The following is an 18,418-nucleotide window of genomic DNA, read 5'->3' on the forward strand; positions in this document are numbered from 1 at the left end:
TCCTTTTAGAAAAGATTAGTGGATGTGGGACAAATGCAATTGTTTTTTTATTTATTTTTTCTGATTCGCGCTATTAAAAAAAAAGAGAAAAATTGAACACATCCAAACTTGGTAAGAGGCAAATCTTTCTAAGTGCAAGAAGATTGTGAGATCCAACTGGGTGTTTGCCATCAAGTACAAGAATAATGCGGAGATAGAGTGTTATAAGGTAAGGCTGGTGGTAAGGAGGTTTACTCAAACATTTGGAGAGGACTACTTGAATAAATTTGCACCAATCACCAAGCTACACATATTAAGAATCACCCTCTCTTGGGATCCTTGGAAGATGGTGTCAATAATGCATTCATATAATGTAAGCTAGAGGATTGAAGTGTACATGAATCCCCCACCAATTTGTGAAGACTCGGTAGCACAAGGGAAGGTTTATAGTCTTAAGAAAGCCATTTATGGGTTGAAATAATCTCCTAGAGCTTAGTACCATAGGTTGAGCTCAACCCTCAAGGATAGATGATTTAAAAAGTCTGAGACCAACAACACTCCATTAATCCTTCCAAGCCAAGAAGGTATTGTACTCATTCTCATTTATGTACTCATCATCTTTAGGAATGACAATGTATGTATTCAAACAACTAAGACATTCTTAAGTATGTATTTGGTATAAAGGACTTTAGTGAGATAGAGTACTTCATAGGGAAAGAAATGTGTAGCTCTAAAAGAAAGACTCTTTTTTTATCTCAAAGAAAGTACACACTTTTGACTAAAGCAGAAAATCTTGGAGTCTTTCAGCCAAGACACCTCTTAAAGAAGGCTATAAAGTTATAAGATAATGAGAGGTTGAGGATATGTCATTTGAGGACGTTAAGCAATACATAAGGATGGTTGGTAAGTTGATCTTCCTAACCATCACTCAGCATGACATTTGTTTTGTTGCAAAGCAGGTGAGCCACTATATACAAACTCTCAAGATGTACCACTGGAACATAGTGGATATGATATTCAAGTATCTTAACGGAACCCCTAGTCAGGGTATTTGTATGAGATGCATTGAAAGTTCAAAAAGTGGCTATTGTGATGATGATTAGGCTGAAGATAAAGTGGAAAAGAGATACAACCGGCTATTACACATTTATTGGAGTAAACTTATTCACTTGGAAGATAAATAAAGATAAGATGGTATCTTATTCAGAATATGAGTATATATATAGCAATTCATAAGCTCAAATCAAAGTCGTGCATGTATATATAATTAATATAAGAGGTTGAAACTAAAATGTCTCGGATTTTATAGAAACTATAATAGTAAATAATATTGTCACAGAAAAAAAAAACAACGTAAACATCAACAAAATAAATATTTTTTTTCTAAACATAATAGTGTTCTATTCTTTTATGCAAAATCGTGACTGAACTTTAATTTAATGTTCATAAACAGTTTCTTTATGAAAGATATAACCAATTACTAAATATTTTCATTTTTTCACTAAAACTTTTCTATTTTAAATTTTTATTTGGTTATTCTATTATTAAAACTACGACCATGTTCATAAGACCATAATAATCAATATTTTCTTACTTTTTTTTACCTAACCCCTATTCAGCTTATCCAAATTGCTATAAAATTTGCAACACAAATCCATATACTCTATGTTATCTTCTCTTATTTAAGACTAAAATAATATAATTAATAAAAATGTCTCTAAAACAATAACTATCACAAAATGCCCTCTTAATTAATGCCTTTAGAGGAAGTTCTGTAAGTGTAAAGATGATACCACAATACAGTAATCCAGAAGAGATAAATCAAGAGACAAAATATGATACAAGCAAACAACTATTACTTTATTAGAAATCGTCCGAACAAACTATACAAGACTTGTTTAATCAATTTTACACAGTCTATTAACACCCTAATAGCTGATACTGTAAGATTCATAATCTACCCAAACATGTTTCTCCATTGTCAGTACTTCAACATTTGCTTTAGCACAATCCAAGAACACCCCTAAAAAATTTTCACCCTTCCTCTATAATAATACCCCCAGTGTCTTATGGAATACACACGACTCCATAGTCATTTTATAGTGATCTCCGCGTTCCCAAAACCTTTTGTCCAAGAAACATGGATATGGACAACTTCCATATAAATAAGTACATTTTCTTTTTCTTGAAATTGTACTTATTGCTCAAAGCATAAATTTGCTCTCTAAATTTATATCTTGTATTTTCTCCGTGGTATAAACTTGCTTCTCAAATTTTATCCCACACCATCTTAACATTTTGCATCCACATGGTCTCCACCGCTCTGTATGCCTCATTCTTACATCTATTTTCATTTGTTCGAAAGAAAAAGTAGTTGTGATTTTTTTCCAATTTTATGGCTATTAGGTAGATATAAAATAATTAAGACCTACAACTAATTTCTAAAGAGTTTTGAAAGAAGATTAACAATTTAAAGAATAATCAACAATTAAAAAGATTATTACTTCAATAATGCCACGGGTGTTAGTTAGATCAATTAGATCTGTTTGTAACTTAGTTAAGTGGCAATGTGATTTTTGAGTTGGAGAAAGCTTTTTTTTTTTTTCACACTGAAAATCATAATAATACATAGGATGTGATTATCCGAAAGATTACAGGCTGACAAAATGTAAAACAAAATGTGAAAACTAGAGACATTAACTAAACAAATGTCTAAGCCATAAGGGAAATCCAACAGCAATGTATGAGTGAAACCGGTTCCCTTTGATCACACTATCAGCAATAAGCTTAGCTCCTTTAATGTCTTTAGGAGTGTGAAATTGAACATTCCAATACACAAATTGATGGAGCAAGGCTATGGTCTTTGAAGAATAAAACTTTAAGGAAGGCCATGCTGAAGGTTTAGAGATAGCAGCAATCAAAGCATTATCTTCACTAGCAAACACAATGGCGTTAAGGTGAAGCGTTTTCAAGCAATCCATGGCCCATTTCCAGCTTTCAAAAGAGGCATCAGTCTTACTATATATGCCTACAAAAGAGTTCCTTCCATGAAGAAGAACTTTACCTTCTCTATTACGAAGGATCCATGCCGCTCCACTTTGATTATTGATCTTGTCCCAAGAAGAGGCAATGTCACACTTTAACCAACCTATAGGAGGAGGTTTCCAGCCAAAGAGGATCTTCTTTTTTCTTGCGAGATCAATGGATTTTTCTTGAAATTCCATGTTTTTAATCATAAACCAATGATCAACTTCTTCGAAGATTTCTTTGATAAAAGGTGGACCCAAGGAAAGATTTCCTTCAAACAAGAAGGAGTTTCTGTTTTTCCAAATAGACCAAATAATCCAAGGTCCACTTCTTCTGATTTTCTCTGGGATTAAATTATTCCTTCTTGTCTTTAGAACATAAAAAATGTTGGAGTAGACAGAGAAAGGGTGAAAGCCAAGTTCAGGGTGAGGAAAGTTACTTTCTGCCCAAATTTGTTTCGCAACCGTACAGACAAAGAGAGCATGATTTAGAGATTCTCCTTCTAGGCCACAAATCTGACAACGTGAATCAATCTTCATACCTCTTTCAATCAGATTATCAGCAACAGGGATGGCTCCACTTATGACTTTCCATAGAAAGATTCTTATTTTTGGAGCAGAGTCTGTGGACCAAATAAGATCTTTGATACCATTTAAGGAAGGAAGTAAACCACCTGAGACAAATGCGTCTTTCTTGGCTTCTCTTTCTGCAAACCAGTAGCCTGATTTAACCGAATATTCTCCTGAGCGAGTATGATTCCAAATGAAGTAATCTGGAGAAGTTAAAACTGGTTTGATTTTTTGGATGATTTCCTTGTCTTGAGGAAAGAAAAGATCATCCAATAAGTTTTGATTCCAATGATGAGAGTTAGGCAGCAAGAGATGATTAACTCTGAGATTAAGATCAACTAAAATGTTCTTCATCAAAGGAATACGCATACGCTCACCATCAACCAGCCAAGGAGAAGACCAGACTGAGATTGATGAACCGTTCCCAACCATAAGCCTCAGACCTTTAGAAAGAAGTTCTCTGCCAAAAAGTATACTCCTCCAAGCAAACGAGGGTCTAGATCCAAGAGGGGCAGGGAGGAAAGAGCCATTAGGAAAATATCTACTCTTTAAAAACCTGCTGATAAGTGAAGAGGGAGAAGACAAAATCCTCCAAGCTTGTTTGGCAAGAAGAGCTTGGTTGAAAGTTTCAATATCTTTGAAACCCATTCCACCACGATCTTTTGGAATGCATAACTTGTCCCAGCTTAACCAGTGTATCTTAGCTTTATCTTCCGAAGATCTCCACCAGAAACTGGCCATAGCTGAAGTGAGATTTTTACAAGTGGTTTTAGGTAATCGGAAGCATGTCATCGCATGAATAGGCATTGCAAGTGCAATAGATTTTATGATTATTTCTTTTCCTGCTTGGGAAAGAAACTTTGAATACCAACTCGACATTCTTCCTTTCATCTTGTCATAAATATAGTTAAGTAGTTCTACCTTGGAACCACTAAAACACTCCGGAAGACCAAGGTAGGAACCAGCTCCACCTTCTGAAAAAATTCCAAGCTGAGTCTGAATTTGGCTTTTTAAGTGAGGATCAACGTTCTTGCCAAAGGTGAGAGAAGATTTGGCTAAATTGATAACCTGACCAGAAGCTTCTTCATACTTTTTGAAAATCTCTTGAAAAACTTTACATTGATCAATGTTAGCTTTGAAGAGAAACAGACTATCATCTGCGAAAAATAAGTGATGAATTGCAGGGCCATCATTAGAGAATTGAATACCACTTAACTGACCATTATCAGAAGCTTGGTTGAGCATATGGGAGAGTCCTTCCGCACAGAGAACAAAGAGGAAAGGAGATATGGGATCGCCTTGTCTCAGACCACGGTTTGGAGAAATGAAGCCATAAGCTTGACCATTGAGAAGAACCGAATATTTAACTGTAGAAACACATTCCATAATCCAAGCAACCCACCTAGGATGAAAGCCGAGAGATAAGAGAATGACCTTCAGATAATTCCATTCTACTCTGTCAAAAGCTTTTGACAAATCAGTTTTTGCTGCCATAAAATTGCTTGAGACAAAATCATGGGTTCTGAGGCTATGAATTGACTCATGAGCCAAAATAATATTGTCCGAGATTAGTCTATCCGAGACAAAAGCAGACTGAGAAGGAGAGACTATTTCTGGTAAAATAGATTTAAGTCTTGAGGCGAGAATCTTGGAAATGACTTTATACATCACTAAACATAAGCTGATGGGCCGGAGATCAGTCATCAAAGTCGCATTTTTCTTTTTGGGGATGAGACAAAGCTGGGTATCGTTCCATTCCGAAGGCATTATACCAGTCTCGAAAAAACTAAGGATTTCTTTGGTTAGCTGATCACCAACTATATCCCAATAAGACTGAAAGAAAAGACCGGACATACCATCAGCTCCCGGAGCACTATTTGTTTTAATAGAAAAGACAGCTTCTTTTATGTCTTCCGGAGATACTTCCCTGATTAGGAGACGGTTCATACTTTCTGTGACTTTAGGTGGATGATCCCTAAGCAAAAACAAATAATCTTCCGAGTTTGAAGAGTTGAAAAGGTCTTTGAAGTATTGAAGAGCTACCTGAGCCTTTGAAGCTTCCGATCTATTGGTGATTCCATGATTGTCAATAAGTTTGACAATGTCGTTTCTTGCTCTGGAAGTTTTGACTGCCGCGTGGAAAATTTTGGTATTTCCATCTCCGTAAAGGATCCAATCATCTTTGTTTTTTTTGTTTCCAAAAATTTTCTTCATCTCTATAAGCAGAGATAAGAGATTTCTTGAGGGAAAAAATCTTGGAGGAGGAGGGGTTTGAAGAAGATTCTTCACGTTCCAGATCTTCATGAAGAGACAGAATTCTTTCTTTAGAATTTGAATTATTTTCTTTTTTCCAACGACTAAGGGCCTTCCGACACAACCTTATACGAGAAGAGATAGTAGAGTTGACAGGCTGACCCGGCTGGTTCCAAGCATGAAGAATTGCTTCTTTGACAAAAGGTTTGTGTAACATCCTCTTGTCAAAACGAAAAGAACCCCGATAAGTGTCTTGGGAGGACAAGAGTTTATTAGTACCGGACGGTGATCAGAGCCACGCTTTGCTAGAAAAGCTTGATTGGAGGCTGGAAAATGTTTAAACCAATCAGTGTTGCCAAACGATCTATCTAATTTACATTGAATCCAAAGATTGTTCCTACGACCACCCCAAGTGAAGCTATTTCCAGTACTAGGAAGCTCAGACATTCCACAAACCTCAAGCATGTCTGAGAAGGAATTGAAAGTGGAGTCGCTTCTTCTAGGACCACCAATCTTCTCCGTATTGTTTAAAATCTCGTTAAAATCTCCAAAAATACACCAACTGGTCTTCCTATTTACCCCAAAACGAGAGAGACGTTCCCATACTATATGACGAAGGCTAACTTCAGGATTACCATACACACAAGACAAGTGAAACATCTTATCTTCATATATAACTTTTACATCCAAAAGATTCTTGTCAGCATACAAGATAGATACATCAACACTATTCTTCCAAAAAAGGGCGAGACCACCACCAATATATACAGGGTCTACAGTGTAAAGTCTATCATATCCTAGCCAGGATTGAAGATCTACTAGCTTATTCCTAGAGTTCATGGTTTCCATCAGAAAAAGGATCTCAGGGAAATACGTACGTCGTAATTCCATGAGTCTATGAACTGTCAGATCATGAGACCGTCCCAGTCCCCGACAGTTCCAACTGATGAAACTCATTTAAGCTTTGGACGGTCCCTCCATTGGGACCGTCTCTGATGCAATGCGCTTAGCAATCTTGGATGCACCGGCCAAATCATCTTCCGCCTTACGTTTCTTCTTAAGACCATGATCAGCAGTCGTAGAGTGTTGATTCTTTGTTGCTGACTTCGAATTTTTCCTTTGCGATGCTGGAATCCTTTTGTACCTTCCCGGCTTCCTCTTGGCTTTTTCCTTTTCTGTTGTCGAACTCGAGAATTCAACAAAAGGAACCGAGGGTAGTTGTTTCTGATTGGAGGAGCTAGGAGTATTTGTCATTGAGAGCCGACAGAACACATTAGTTGTAGAGTTAACCAGAGTCTGCCCTGCTGAGATTGCCGATTGCATCAATTTAGGAATCTGAGGAGAAGAGCTTGCGGTCTTGGAGTTGAAAAGATTTTTTTCAAAATCATAGACAATTCCTTTGCCTTTGTTGATGTCTGTTGTGATGATCGGAGGCGGAACCAGTTGTAACATCGTCCTTTGAGAGATAGGATTTTGTTCAGCTTCCTTGACTGAGAAGATAACCCTTTGCTCTCTGATATGTCTATCTTCCTTACTTGAAGCAAGAAGGTAGTTACGCATTTCTTGAAGAACTTCAGGATCGATGCGAGGACGCCCAGAGATAGGGTTAAAACCCACTTGATCCTCCTTTAAAACTCCAAACAGAGGATCGTCCTCTGATAAGAAAGGCTTAGTCTTTGAAGAGTGAGGATGATGTTGAATACTTGCTGAAGCCTGTTGCATGTCTGGATTATTGATGAGAAAAGGACATCTTGGTTTTGCATGTGTGAGTCTCTGACAATAAGTACACCTTTTCTGGACTTTTTCATAAAAGTAGAAGATAGTCGTTTGATCTCCTCCAGGAAGATTCAGAGTTCTTGATTTCTTAAGAGATTTGGAGACATCGATGCGTATCTTGACTCGAACGTAATCCTGCCGCTGAGATTTTTCAGGATCGAAAGCTACAAGCTCCACATGTCCGATCAGCTCTCCGAGTTCTGTTATTGCAGGAACCGTGTAGTGATTGACTGGGATGTTGCTGATCCTAACCCAGATTGAGACAAACTGGAGATATCCATTCGGAGGCCTTGCTACCCATCTTTCTAAAGCCAAACCCCAATCATTATAGGTTTGCATGCCTTTGTCCAGAACGTCTTGAAGGTCATGGTCATGAGAGAAGATGAACTGGAATCTTTCCTTTGTAAGAGCAATTCCTCTCACCCGATTCACTTTTTGCCATTTCCTCGGCATATCGAGAATAAGGTTGGCCATGTTTTGAAATTCAGGGTTGAGAAGACGGCCAATAATGCTGCATGCATTCCTTTCTGAAGCATAAAACTGAGGAAGGTCTGGAAGATTGAAAGGTGTATCTTCATCATCTTTTAAAGAAAGAGCTAAAAGAGCTTTATCCATATCAAAAGACATATGAACTGAATCTGAGGTAGAGTTTTGAGAGAATAAAGGATTTTGGAAAGTGATGATTAAAGAAAAGGAAACGAGCGTAAAGATTAAGCTCTTTCTTGTTGTGGGAATCAAGAAAGAGGGTCCAGAGCTCTAGAGAGGAAAATCTCTAGAGAGAGAAAAGTTTGAAAAGTTGGAGAAAGCTATTTTGAACATTAAACACATAAAAACCTGAAAGTAAAAAAAAAGAAAGAAAGAACCTGAAAGTATATATGTAGTAGAAAGTGTCTAATGATATAAAGTAAGTTTAGAAAAGTGTATTATTCTATAAATTTCTCATTTTATTTTTACATAAAGGGAATGGTCTTTGTTTTATATTTTGCTAAAGAAAAGAAGTTAGACGGGGCATGTGCCACGTACTTCTTTTGCTATGTATCAAAATGACACAGTCCAAGATTCAAAGACCAGAATCTCTTATTTTTGTATTAACATGACCCAAGTCCAGAATCAAGTGAAGCCCAGCAACAATACAAAGCCTGCTACTGCACTGAGACAAGAAGACAAAAGAGCATTAGACTTGCTCATGCAAAAGAGCTGTTCTCAGTGTACGAGAAAGGAGAGTATCCAGCTAGCTAACCGTTACGCTATCTTATCTACAGCAGGCTAATGAAGCCACAGCTGGCGTCAGTCTAGATCCTTCTTGTAGAGTGTATAAATATCAAGTCTTGTAATGAGTTATCTTTATTAGAAATAAAACGTAAAACTTCAGTCTTTATCTCTGTTCTTGCTTCTGCCTTTATGGTATCAGAGCACAGAAAGTAGATCTTGGATTCGCTTTCTTGCTCATCATGGACGGAAATCCCGATCCTCAGTCTGCGTCTAACTTGACGATTACTCAGTGTGTCACCTTGAAGTTGAAGGATGACAACTATTTACTCTGGAAACTGCAGTTTGAGCAGTTCCTTTCTTCTCAGATGCTTCTCGGCTACGTCAACGGCACGCACCCTCGACCAGCTCAAACCATCACTGTTCGCGAAGGAGACCAGGTTACTGAAGCAGCTAACCCGGAGTTTGTCAAGTGGGTACAAAAAGACCAGCTAATCATGGCCTGGATCTATGGTACTCTTACTGAGAATGCTCTTCGCTCAGTGTATGGACTTCATTCTTCACAAGAGGTGTGGGTCGCTCTAGGACAGAAGTACAACCGTGTCTCTGCCTCCCGGAAGCTTGCTCTTCAGAGACGTATTCAGAATACTACAAAGGCCAACAAGACGATGACGGTGTATCTGTCTGAAATCAAGACGTTGTGTGACCAGCTTGATTCCATTGGAGCACCTATTCCTGACAGTGAAAAGATCTTCGGCGTTCTCAACGGTTTGGGTAAAGATTATGAGTCTATATGTGCGGTCATTGAAAACTCTATGGACCTTGTTCCGGCTCCGACTCTTGATGATGTAATGTCCAAGCTGACAGCTTTTGATGAAAAGCTTCAGAGTTATGCTGTTTCCTCTGAAGTTACACCTCACCAGGCGTTTTATACACAGAGAGGAGGTTACTCTGGTAGAGGAAGAGGACAGTACAGAGGAGGATCAAGAGGTCGTGGCTACTCAACTCAAGGCCGGGGTTTTTATCAACAGTTTGGTCAGACTGGTGGACGTGGAACACAACAGAACTCAGGAGGAGGAGGTTCGCGTCCAACATGTCAGATCTGTGGAAAATATGGTCACTCTGCGGTCTCATGTTACAAGCGCTTTGATCAGCATTATCAAGCTGAAGTTCCGCAAGCACTGGCTGCTATAAGAGGATCAGAGGGTCATGAGTATGAGAACAACGACTGGTATCCAGACTCTGGGGCTACCCATCATGTCACAAACTCATCACAGAATCTTCAGTCTGCTCAGCCTTACTCGGGTTCCGACTCAGTCTTGGTTGGTAATGGAGATTTCTTGCCGATCACGCATGTGGGTTCTATTGCTTTACCAGCGATGTCAGGTACGCTTCCTCTTAATAACGTTCTTGTATGTCCTGGTATAACCAAGTCTCTGCTGTCTGTGTCCAAATTAACTGATGACTACCCATGTGAAATCACGTTTGACTCACGAACTGTTCTTGTTAAGGACAAAGCAACACACAAGCTTCTCAGTCGGGGAAGTAAACATGAAGGTCTGTATAGATTGGAGAATCCTCAGTTTCTGGCATTTTACTCATCAAGGCAGCAGAGCACGAGTGATGTGATTTGGCACAAGAGATTGGGGCATCCTCATCATCAGATTCTTCAACATCTATCAGCAATCCAGTCTATTTCAGTTAATAAAGTCTATAAGACTATGTGTGAGTCATGTCATTTAGGAAAGACTTCAAAGCTTCCTTTCTTTAATTCAGTGTATCAGTCTCAAAATCCCTTAGAGAGGATTCACTGTGATGTATGGGGTCCAGCACCTGTTACCTCAGTTCAAGGATTCAGATATTATGTGATCTTTATTGATAACTTTTCAAGATTTTCATGGCTCTATCCTATCAAACTCAAGTCTGATGTATATGCTGTCTTCAAAACGTTTCAAAGCTTGGTAGAGAACCAATTTGGCAGAAAGATAAGCATATTTCAGAGTGATGGTGGTGGAGAATTTGTCAATACACAGCTCATGACTCACCTTGCAAGCTGCGGTATCAAGCATTATTTGTCATGCCCACACACCCCTGAGCAAAATGGTTTGGCAGAACGAAAGCATAGACACCTTCTGGAGCTTGGAATGTCAATGATCTTTGAAGCTCGTCTTCCACAGAATCTATGGGTTGAAGCTGTGTTCACTGCGAACTTTCTCTCAAATCTCTTACCTACATCAGTTCATGATAAGAGCCTAAGTCCGTTTGAGAAGATCAACGGGGTTGCTCCAGTATACACAGCTTTGAGAGTGTTTGGCTGCGCTTGCTATCCATACCTCCGTCCTTATGCACACAACAAATTCGATCCTAAGAGTTTGCTGTGTGTCTTTGTGGGATATACTGAGAAACATAAAGGATACAGATGTCTTCATCCACCTACGGGCCGTGTGTTCATCAGTCGTCATGTTCTGTTTGATGAAGAAAGATACCCCTATGCTACTAACTATCAAAGTTTCTTACCACAAGCTGATACGCCTCTACTATCAGCATGGTACAAAGGTCTTCCGGTGCCTATGTCAACTACAGAAGACAAGGATCAGTCTACACCTGAAGAACAAGTGGTCTCGGGAATGAGAAAACAGAATCATACTGCACCAACACCTCATTTTGAGTATGTTGAAGCTGACTTTCCTCCATTGCTACAAGAAGCTCCTGTGTTAGTCCCTCCACCCGCACCAAATGTTCCTGTTCAACCAGTGCCTGTGGTTCCTGTGGAACAACAACCCCAAGAAGATAATGCTCATCAGATGGTAACAAGAGCTAAAGATGGTATTAGAAAACCAAATCCAAGATATATCTTACATACTGTCAAAGGCATACCATCAGAACCTAAGAGTATCGCAGAGGCACTCAATCATTCAGGCTGGAAAGACTCGATGGGAGAAGAAATAGATACATGTGAGGAGACAAGGACTTGGAGCTTAGTTCCGCGTCCAGACAATACACATGTCTTAGGTTGCAGATGGGTGCACAAAGTGAAGCTGAATGCAGATGGAAGTGTGCTGATGTTAAGATCACGGTTGGTTGCAAAAGGCAATGAACAAGAAGAAGGAGTTGATTTTCTTGAGACTTATAGTCATGTGGTGAGAACAGCGACAGTAAGGATGGTTCTGCGTACAGCAACAGTTAACAAGTGGGATATAAAGCAGTTAGATGTCAAGAATGCCTTCTTGCATGGAGACTTAACAGAGACAGTGTACATGAGACAGCCACCAGGATTTGTAAACTCGAAGTTTCCAGATCATGTGTGTCTTCTTCATAAGGCAATCTATGGTTTAAAACAAGCTCCCAGAGCTTGGTTTGATAAATTCAGCTCTTTTCTCCTAGCCTATGGGTTTGTCTGCAGTGTGAAAGATCTCTCCTTGTTCATCTATCGTCATGGAGAAGCAACAATCTTTCTTCTCTTGTATGTAGATGACATGGTTTTAACTGGAAATGATTCAGCTGCGATGAAGAAGTTACTGGAGTATCTTAGTTCAGAGTTCAGAATGAAGGACATGGGCTCTCTGAGTTATTTTCTTGGTGTTCAAGTTAAGTATACACCAACAGGCATCTTTCTAAATCAAGAGAAGTATGCGTCAGATTTATTACAAGCAGCAGGGATGGTTGATTGTGCTCCTATGCCAACACCTTTGCCATTACAACTTGATCGTGTACCTCATCAAGATGAGTTATTCAGCGATCCAACATATTTTAGGAGTCTTGCGGGCAAGCTTCAATATCTTACATTAACAAGACCAGACCTGCAATTTGCTGTCAATCTTGTGTGTCAAAAGATGCATCAGCCAACAATGGCAGACTTTCATTTGTTGAAGAGGGTTCTGCGGTACACAAAAGGGACAATTGCCATGGGACTTCATTTTAAATCGGCATCTGATTTTTCTTTGAAAGCATTCTGTGACAGTGACTGGGCAGGTTGTCATGAAACAAGGAGATCTACAGGTGGTTTTCTGACAATGCTAGGCTCTAATCTCATTTCCTGGTCAGCCAAAAGACAAGACTCTGTCTCAAGATCATCAACAGAAGCTGAGTACAGATCTCTCTCTGATACGGCAGCTGAGATATCATGGATATCAGATGTTCTGAGTGAGCTTGGCAGCAACAACACAAAGCCTGCTACTGTCTACTGTGATAACCTATCTGCTGTACATCTTACAGCCAATCCGGTACTGCACAAGAAGTCCAAGCATTTTGCCACTCATTATCATTATGCTCGGGAACAGGTTGCAAAAGGATCCTTGATAGTGCAGCATGTTCCATCTTCAGCTCAACTGGCAGACATTTTTACCAAGTCTTTACCTCAGGCTGCATACTACGCGCTCAGAAACAAACTCGGTGTGGTTGAACCACCCACCACGAGTTTGCGAGGGGGTATTAACATGACCCAAGTCCAGAATCAAGTGAAGCCCAGCAACAATACAAAGCCTGCTACTGCACTGAGACAAGAAGACAAAAGAGCATTAGACTTGCTCATGCAAAAGAGCTGTTCTCAGTGTACGAGAAAGGAGAGTATCCAGCTAGCTAACCGTTACGCTATCTTATCTACAGCAGGCTAATGAAGCCACAGCTGGCGTCAGTCTAGATCCTTCTTGTAGAGTGTATAAATATCAAGTCTTGTAGTGAGTTATCTTTATTAGAAATAAAACGTAAAACTTCAGTCTTTATCTCTGTTCTTGCTTCTGCCTTTATTTTGCTTCCTAAATTTCTCATTGATCTACAATCACAGTCTTCAAACCAAATTTTTTGCACACTAGATTTCATGGGAAAGCGAGTAGAATTGTGCCCTCTAAATGAGACTGAAACTCGTCTTCTGCTCTTGTCTCTCAATATTTTTGTTAACCTAATTAATTGACTCATAAACTTTGTATTTATGGAATAAGACGTCAAACTTCGAATATAGAAAGATCTGCGATATAGTGTTCATCCTTATCAAATATTTGAATATTCTCAACAAGTCTCCAATACCATATCAACGTATCATAAATTATAGTATATGTCACATTCCTCTTTATTCCCACGTCGTACCACAACAGTATTATGCAACGACTTCATGTATTACAAACAACTTGTGTTCTATGGTGCAAACGTTTGTTTACTACGTATGGAAGTCTTTTAAACTGGTCCCAGAATTATTTTTGATTCATTTCTTCCTTTTTCCCATATAACTGAATAAAATTGTAAAGTTTGTGACCACCATCGATTTGCACGTTTGGGACTATTTCTGTGACGACTTTCTTTAGTTATTCTTCCACTCCCACCAACCATTAAAGTATCTTTTAATTAATAAAAACTAGACACTGATCCGCGCACCAGCGCGGCTATAAATTTTTAGTTTTTGGTTATTTATTTAATTAAATGATGTATTTGTAATATTTGATGTATTATATTCACCAACTAAATATTTTTTTGGTATCTTAAACCATCTATTTATGACGAATATTCGATATCATATAAAAAATTAAACAAATAGACGTAATTAGAGAATTATAGACAATATATAAAATGTAAAAACAATGGTTATTAATGTAAAATATGAAGAAATATTATATTATGACTTAGTATGGCATAAAAGATTATAAATTAGTTGTACATGTTTAAAGAAAATACAATGATTTTTAAATTTCTATGAAAAATTTAACATATAAAAAAGGGCGATGAATTAGTCATCAAATTGTAAATAATTTCATAATTTTATTAATAATAAATTATTTATAGTCTTTGTTTTTCGTCAAGATAATTATTAAATGTCCATAACATTAATATGTTACAAGGTCATATTATGAAAGCCTATATTGTAACCGTTTTTTTCCAGGAAGAATAACGAAAATAAATTACATTTAACTCTTTGTTTTGTTTAAGTTAGGTGTCGGTAAAAGATTAAAAAAAATCTCTATCTTTTTCAATGTTCAATTTGAAGCTTATTATGCGAAAACCATACGCAAATATAGGCAATTGTTGGAATCTCTATATCTTTATATTCTTACAAATTTTAAATATTGTTTCCTCTTCTCCAAGCAAATCAATTACCGAAGTAATAGATCAATTGGTTGGAATCAAATCTATTCTTATAATTAGTGTAATTATGGTTACAATTTATATATTTAATAGGTACATTAAAGATACGACATTGAAGATATTTTGTTTTGATTAATAGAAGATATTGGATTTTGAGTCTGTATTTATTGATTTGTTTTTTATAAAACTTAGAAAATCAATAGGATGATTGGTTGATCGATACATCCTATAAAGAAAACAAAAACTATAAGTGGTTTGAATATTGTACATCGATGCATGATGTAAGTTGACTATATAAAACTTGAGCATGATCATTTCAAACTAAAGTATAGGTAGGTTATATAGATTTGTTATATTGTAGTTAATATATTTAAAATATTACATATGTCAAGTGATTCACGTTTTCGTAAAAAAAATAAAATTCAAGTTCATTATTGGGCCGTACTTGTCCGTAATAAACTACATTAAATATATGATTTTTAATGTGTACTTCTCTTTTAATAATATAGATAATTGATGTGTAAACATAATTCAATTTGGTTTCAGTTTAAGTATTTAATTAAGTTTGGCTGATTTCTTTTCTCCATCCCTTGACATAATGTAGAAAACAAAATATTTATTGAGAATGATCATCTTCTTTATTGATAATTTTCATTATAGTCTGCAAAGAGCTTTATTGAGAATTTATACAGTGGTAGGTAGAAGCTCCTGATATATATATAGAAAGAGGAGTCATGAAGATCTTGATGAGGTAACTAAAGTGGGTTGGGTATTTTATGCATCTGCGAACTTCTTATTCTTCTCGAAGGTGAGGCTGGAGCGGAGAAAATCTTTCTTCAGAGGGTTCTTGATGGCAGGGCTTATGAACTTCTGATACCATTTTCCAGAAAGTTTGAGGTCTCTGTCAGTGACATTATTCCAATCAATGTAACTGAGTCCGAATCTGACGGTAAATCCTTTGTCGAATTCATAATTATCCCCAAGAGACCACGCAAAGTATCCTTTCACGTTGACATGCTTCTCCCTAAAAGCAAGAAATCATTCATTAGAGGTCATACATGGATACACAGAAGGAGAGAGGCATCAACTCACTTGATGACTTTACTGAGAAAACAGAGATGGCTGCAGAGATATTCGATGCGCTTGTAATCGAACATAGACTCATCACGCGTTTCATTACCGGGGGTACTGATTCCTAATTAAACCGTCATAATATGAACAATCCATAGTATTTTTTTGTCAATTTCTTGAACCAACCTCAAATTACATTTAACATTTAAAGATGAATTTAGAGATGGGTAATAGAACTCACCATTCTCAGTGACATAGATTAACGGGTTATAGTACTTGGTTTTGAAGTAGTCCATTACGTAATAAATGCCTTTAGGGTAGTAATAGGAGTTTTCGGTTTCGTCACTGTTTGCCTCGAACTGAGAATGGGAAGCAAATATTAATAAGAAAAAGCAATTTTTGGTTAACAAATAAATGAAGGATATGGGTGGATCATGCATACATACCAGTGGACCAATGTAATGATTACTTGCATTGATATCTGTAAACACAAGTTTGAAATAATTGATGGTCACCGATTATTGTAATTTGAAAAAAAAAGAGTGGGTAAATAAATTAAGTTTTTAACTAAGTGGAAATATATATAGTACATGTGAGCTTTGCGCCTGCGTCCATCATGGCAGTGTGATTAGCCCAATGAACTGGATTAGGGCTTGGTTGGGCATACTGAGTGACATAATAGTTGAGACCAAGAAAATCATATGAACCCTTTACGAGGTTGGATTCTTCCGGAGAGAACGATGGAAGCCGATCACCCACAGTGTCTATCATGATTTGAGGGTATGTTCCATTTGTTAGCGGGCCCATGAACCTGATGCACATACACATTTTCATCAGTTTATATATACAACATATGCTAATGTTAAGTTTATTTTATAAACATATACCATCCCAAGAAGAATTCTTTCATCCTCTCGGTTGCAGCTATGCTGTCTGGATCAGTGTCATTATATGGAAGAAACCATCTAGTTATCATCACAGGTCCAATCTTACCTCCTTGATGCTGTGGTCACGCAGATATATATATACACAATGATGTGATTAAAATCAGAATCAGATATGTTGGATTACTTTTTTGATAACTGATCAGTCAAATATGTTAGATTACACAAGTCACAAAATGGAGAACTCACCGAATAATTTTTCCTGTAAAGATCGACCACCGTGGCATGAGCGAGAAGCTGGTTATGTGCAACGATATAGGGTTCAGTTGAAGAATTACCGGCGTAACAGGTAGGATCAACCATTGGAGAACATCTACCGGGTGCATCTGATCCTGCTCCGTAGCCTCTCGTAGGCACTGTGTAGAGCTGGTTGATCGTGAGCCAGTTCTTTACTTTATGACCAAATTCTTGGAAACACAGATTCGCGTAATCTTTGAAATCGTGTCTGCGAATATTACAGAATCATTTCATTAACCCAATACCAAAACTTTGTATGTTTTCGTCTTTTCTTAATAAGCAGCATGCATGGCATAAACATGACATACATGATCTGGGGGTCCAAAAAACCTTCATATTCATCTTGTAGTACTTGAGGAAGGTCCCAGTGAAAGAGCGTAACGAAAGGTGTTATGCCCTTGTCGATGAGTCCATCTATGAGTCCGTGGTAGTAGTTAATACCATCTTTGTTTACTCCCCTGCTCCTCTTTCCTCCTGCTCATCATATGTATCGTACATTTATTCTTTCCAAGAAATCACATATATATACATGGATCAGTGATATGTGTACATACTTGGAATGATTCTTGACCACGCAATGGAGAATCTGTAACCAGTAGCGTTGAGTTCGTCCAGCACATCTATATCTTTCTGCAGTTTATATATATAGTTGCATGTCAAGTCACACGTAGTTGATAGATAAGTCAGTGAATAACATTAGTTAGCACACATGACACATATATATATATATTGTGAAATTTACCTGCCAGTATGAAAATGAGTCACAAGTAGTGTCTCCATTTCCATGATCGGGTCCTGATTTATCTGATAGTAAACAAATACATTACTATAAGTGTATATGAACATGTATGTAACCAATATTATATATATAACCATGCAAACAACAAACTTGGGTATCGGTGTGTGAAACCATCCCAAACGTTAAGTCCACGACCTAGGCAACCTTCAATCTGAAATGAAAAAAAAAACACATACAGTTTTGGATTGTAGTGTTTTAAATGATTTTCTTGTACGTAAAGTGACGTATGACAACACAATATTAGTGGTTTATTTGTTACATGCCTGGTAAGCAGAAGATGCAACACCGAAGATGAAGTCTTTCTCGAAGCTGCTACTGTTGAGACGATCAGGTTGACTACATTTGAATGGCAGGTTCTCTTCGCAAGTTATTTCTTCATCAGCTTTGCAAGTTGCCAGAGCTAGTAGAAAAGCTAATATGAGCCCAAGATGCTTCATGGTTAATTTGTAGATGTGTGTGTTGTGTAGTATGTAACCTTTGTA

At 37.6% G+C, this 18,418-nt stretch overlaps 3 protein-coding genes across 3 annotated transcripts; all 3 read right to left on the reverse strand.

The window, feature by feature from the left end:
- Window positions 1–2,675: 2,675 nt before the first annotated feature.
- On the reverse strand, window positions 2,676–6,785 carry LOC106358780. The gene is made up of 3 exons (XM_013798582.3): window positions 6,206–6,785; window positions 5,991–6,154; window positions 2,676–5,873 (listed from the first exon to the last, which is right to left on the reverse strand). Exons 1-3 carry the CDS (start codon window positions 6,783–6,785, stop codon window positions 2,676–2,678), a joined length of 3,942 nt encoding a protein of 1,313 aa, XP_013654036.3.
- LOC106358782 lies at window positions 6,786–8,219 on the reverse strand. The gene has a single exon (XM_048737454.1). It carries the CDS (start codon window positions 8,217–8,219, stop codon window positions 6,786–6,788), a length of 1,434 nt encoding a protein of 477 aa, XP_048593411.1.
- A 7,281-nt stretch (window positions 8,220–15,500) lies between these two features.
- On the reverse strand, window positions 15,501–18,418 carry LOC106360622 (myrosinase MA1). Its single transcript, XM_013800244.3, has 12 exons — window positions 18,200–18,418; window positions 18,027–18,087; window positions 17,880–17,941; window positions 17,692–17,767; window positions 17,446–17,611; window positions 17,090–17,345; window positions 16,844–16,959; window positions 16,547–16,767; window positions 16,403–16,437; window positions 16,198–16,315; window positions 15,978–16,080; window positions 15,501–15,909 (listed from the first exon to the last, which is right to left on the reverse strand). The coding sequence occupies exons 1-12, from the start codon at window positions 18,371–18,373 to the stop codon at window positions 15,660–15,662; spliced, it is 1,638 nt and encodes a 545-aa protein (XP_013655698.2). The 5' UTR covers window positions 18,374–18,418; the 3' UTR covers window positions 15,501–15,659.

The sequence above is a fragment of the Brassica napus genome, chromosome A8 (assembly GCF_020379485.1).
Source record: "Brassica napus cultivar Da-Ae chromosome A8, Da-Ae, whole genome shotgun sequence".
Lineage (NCBI taxonomy): Eukaryota > Viridiplantae > Streptophyta > Magnoliopsida > Brassicales > Brassicaceae > Brassica > Brassica napus.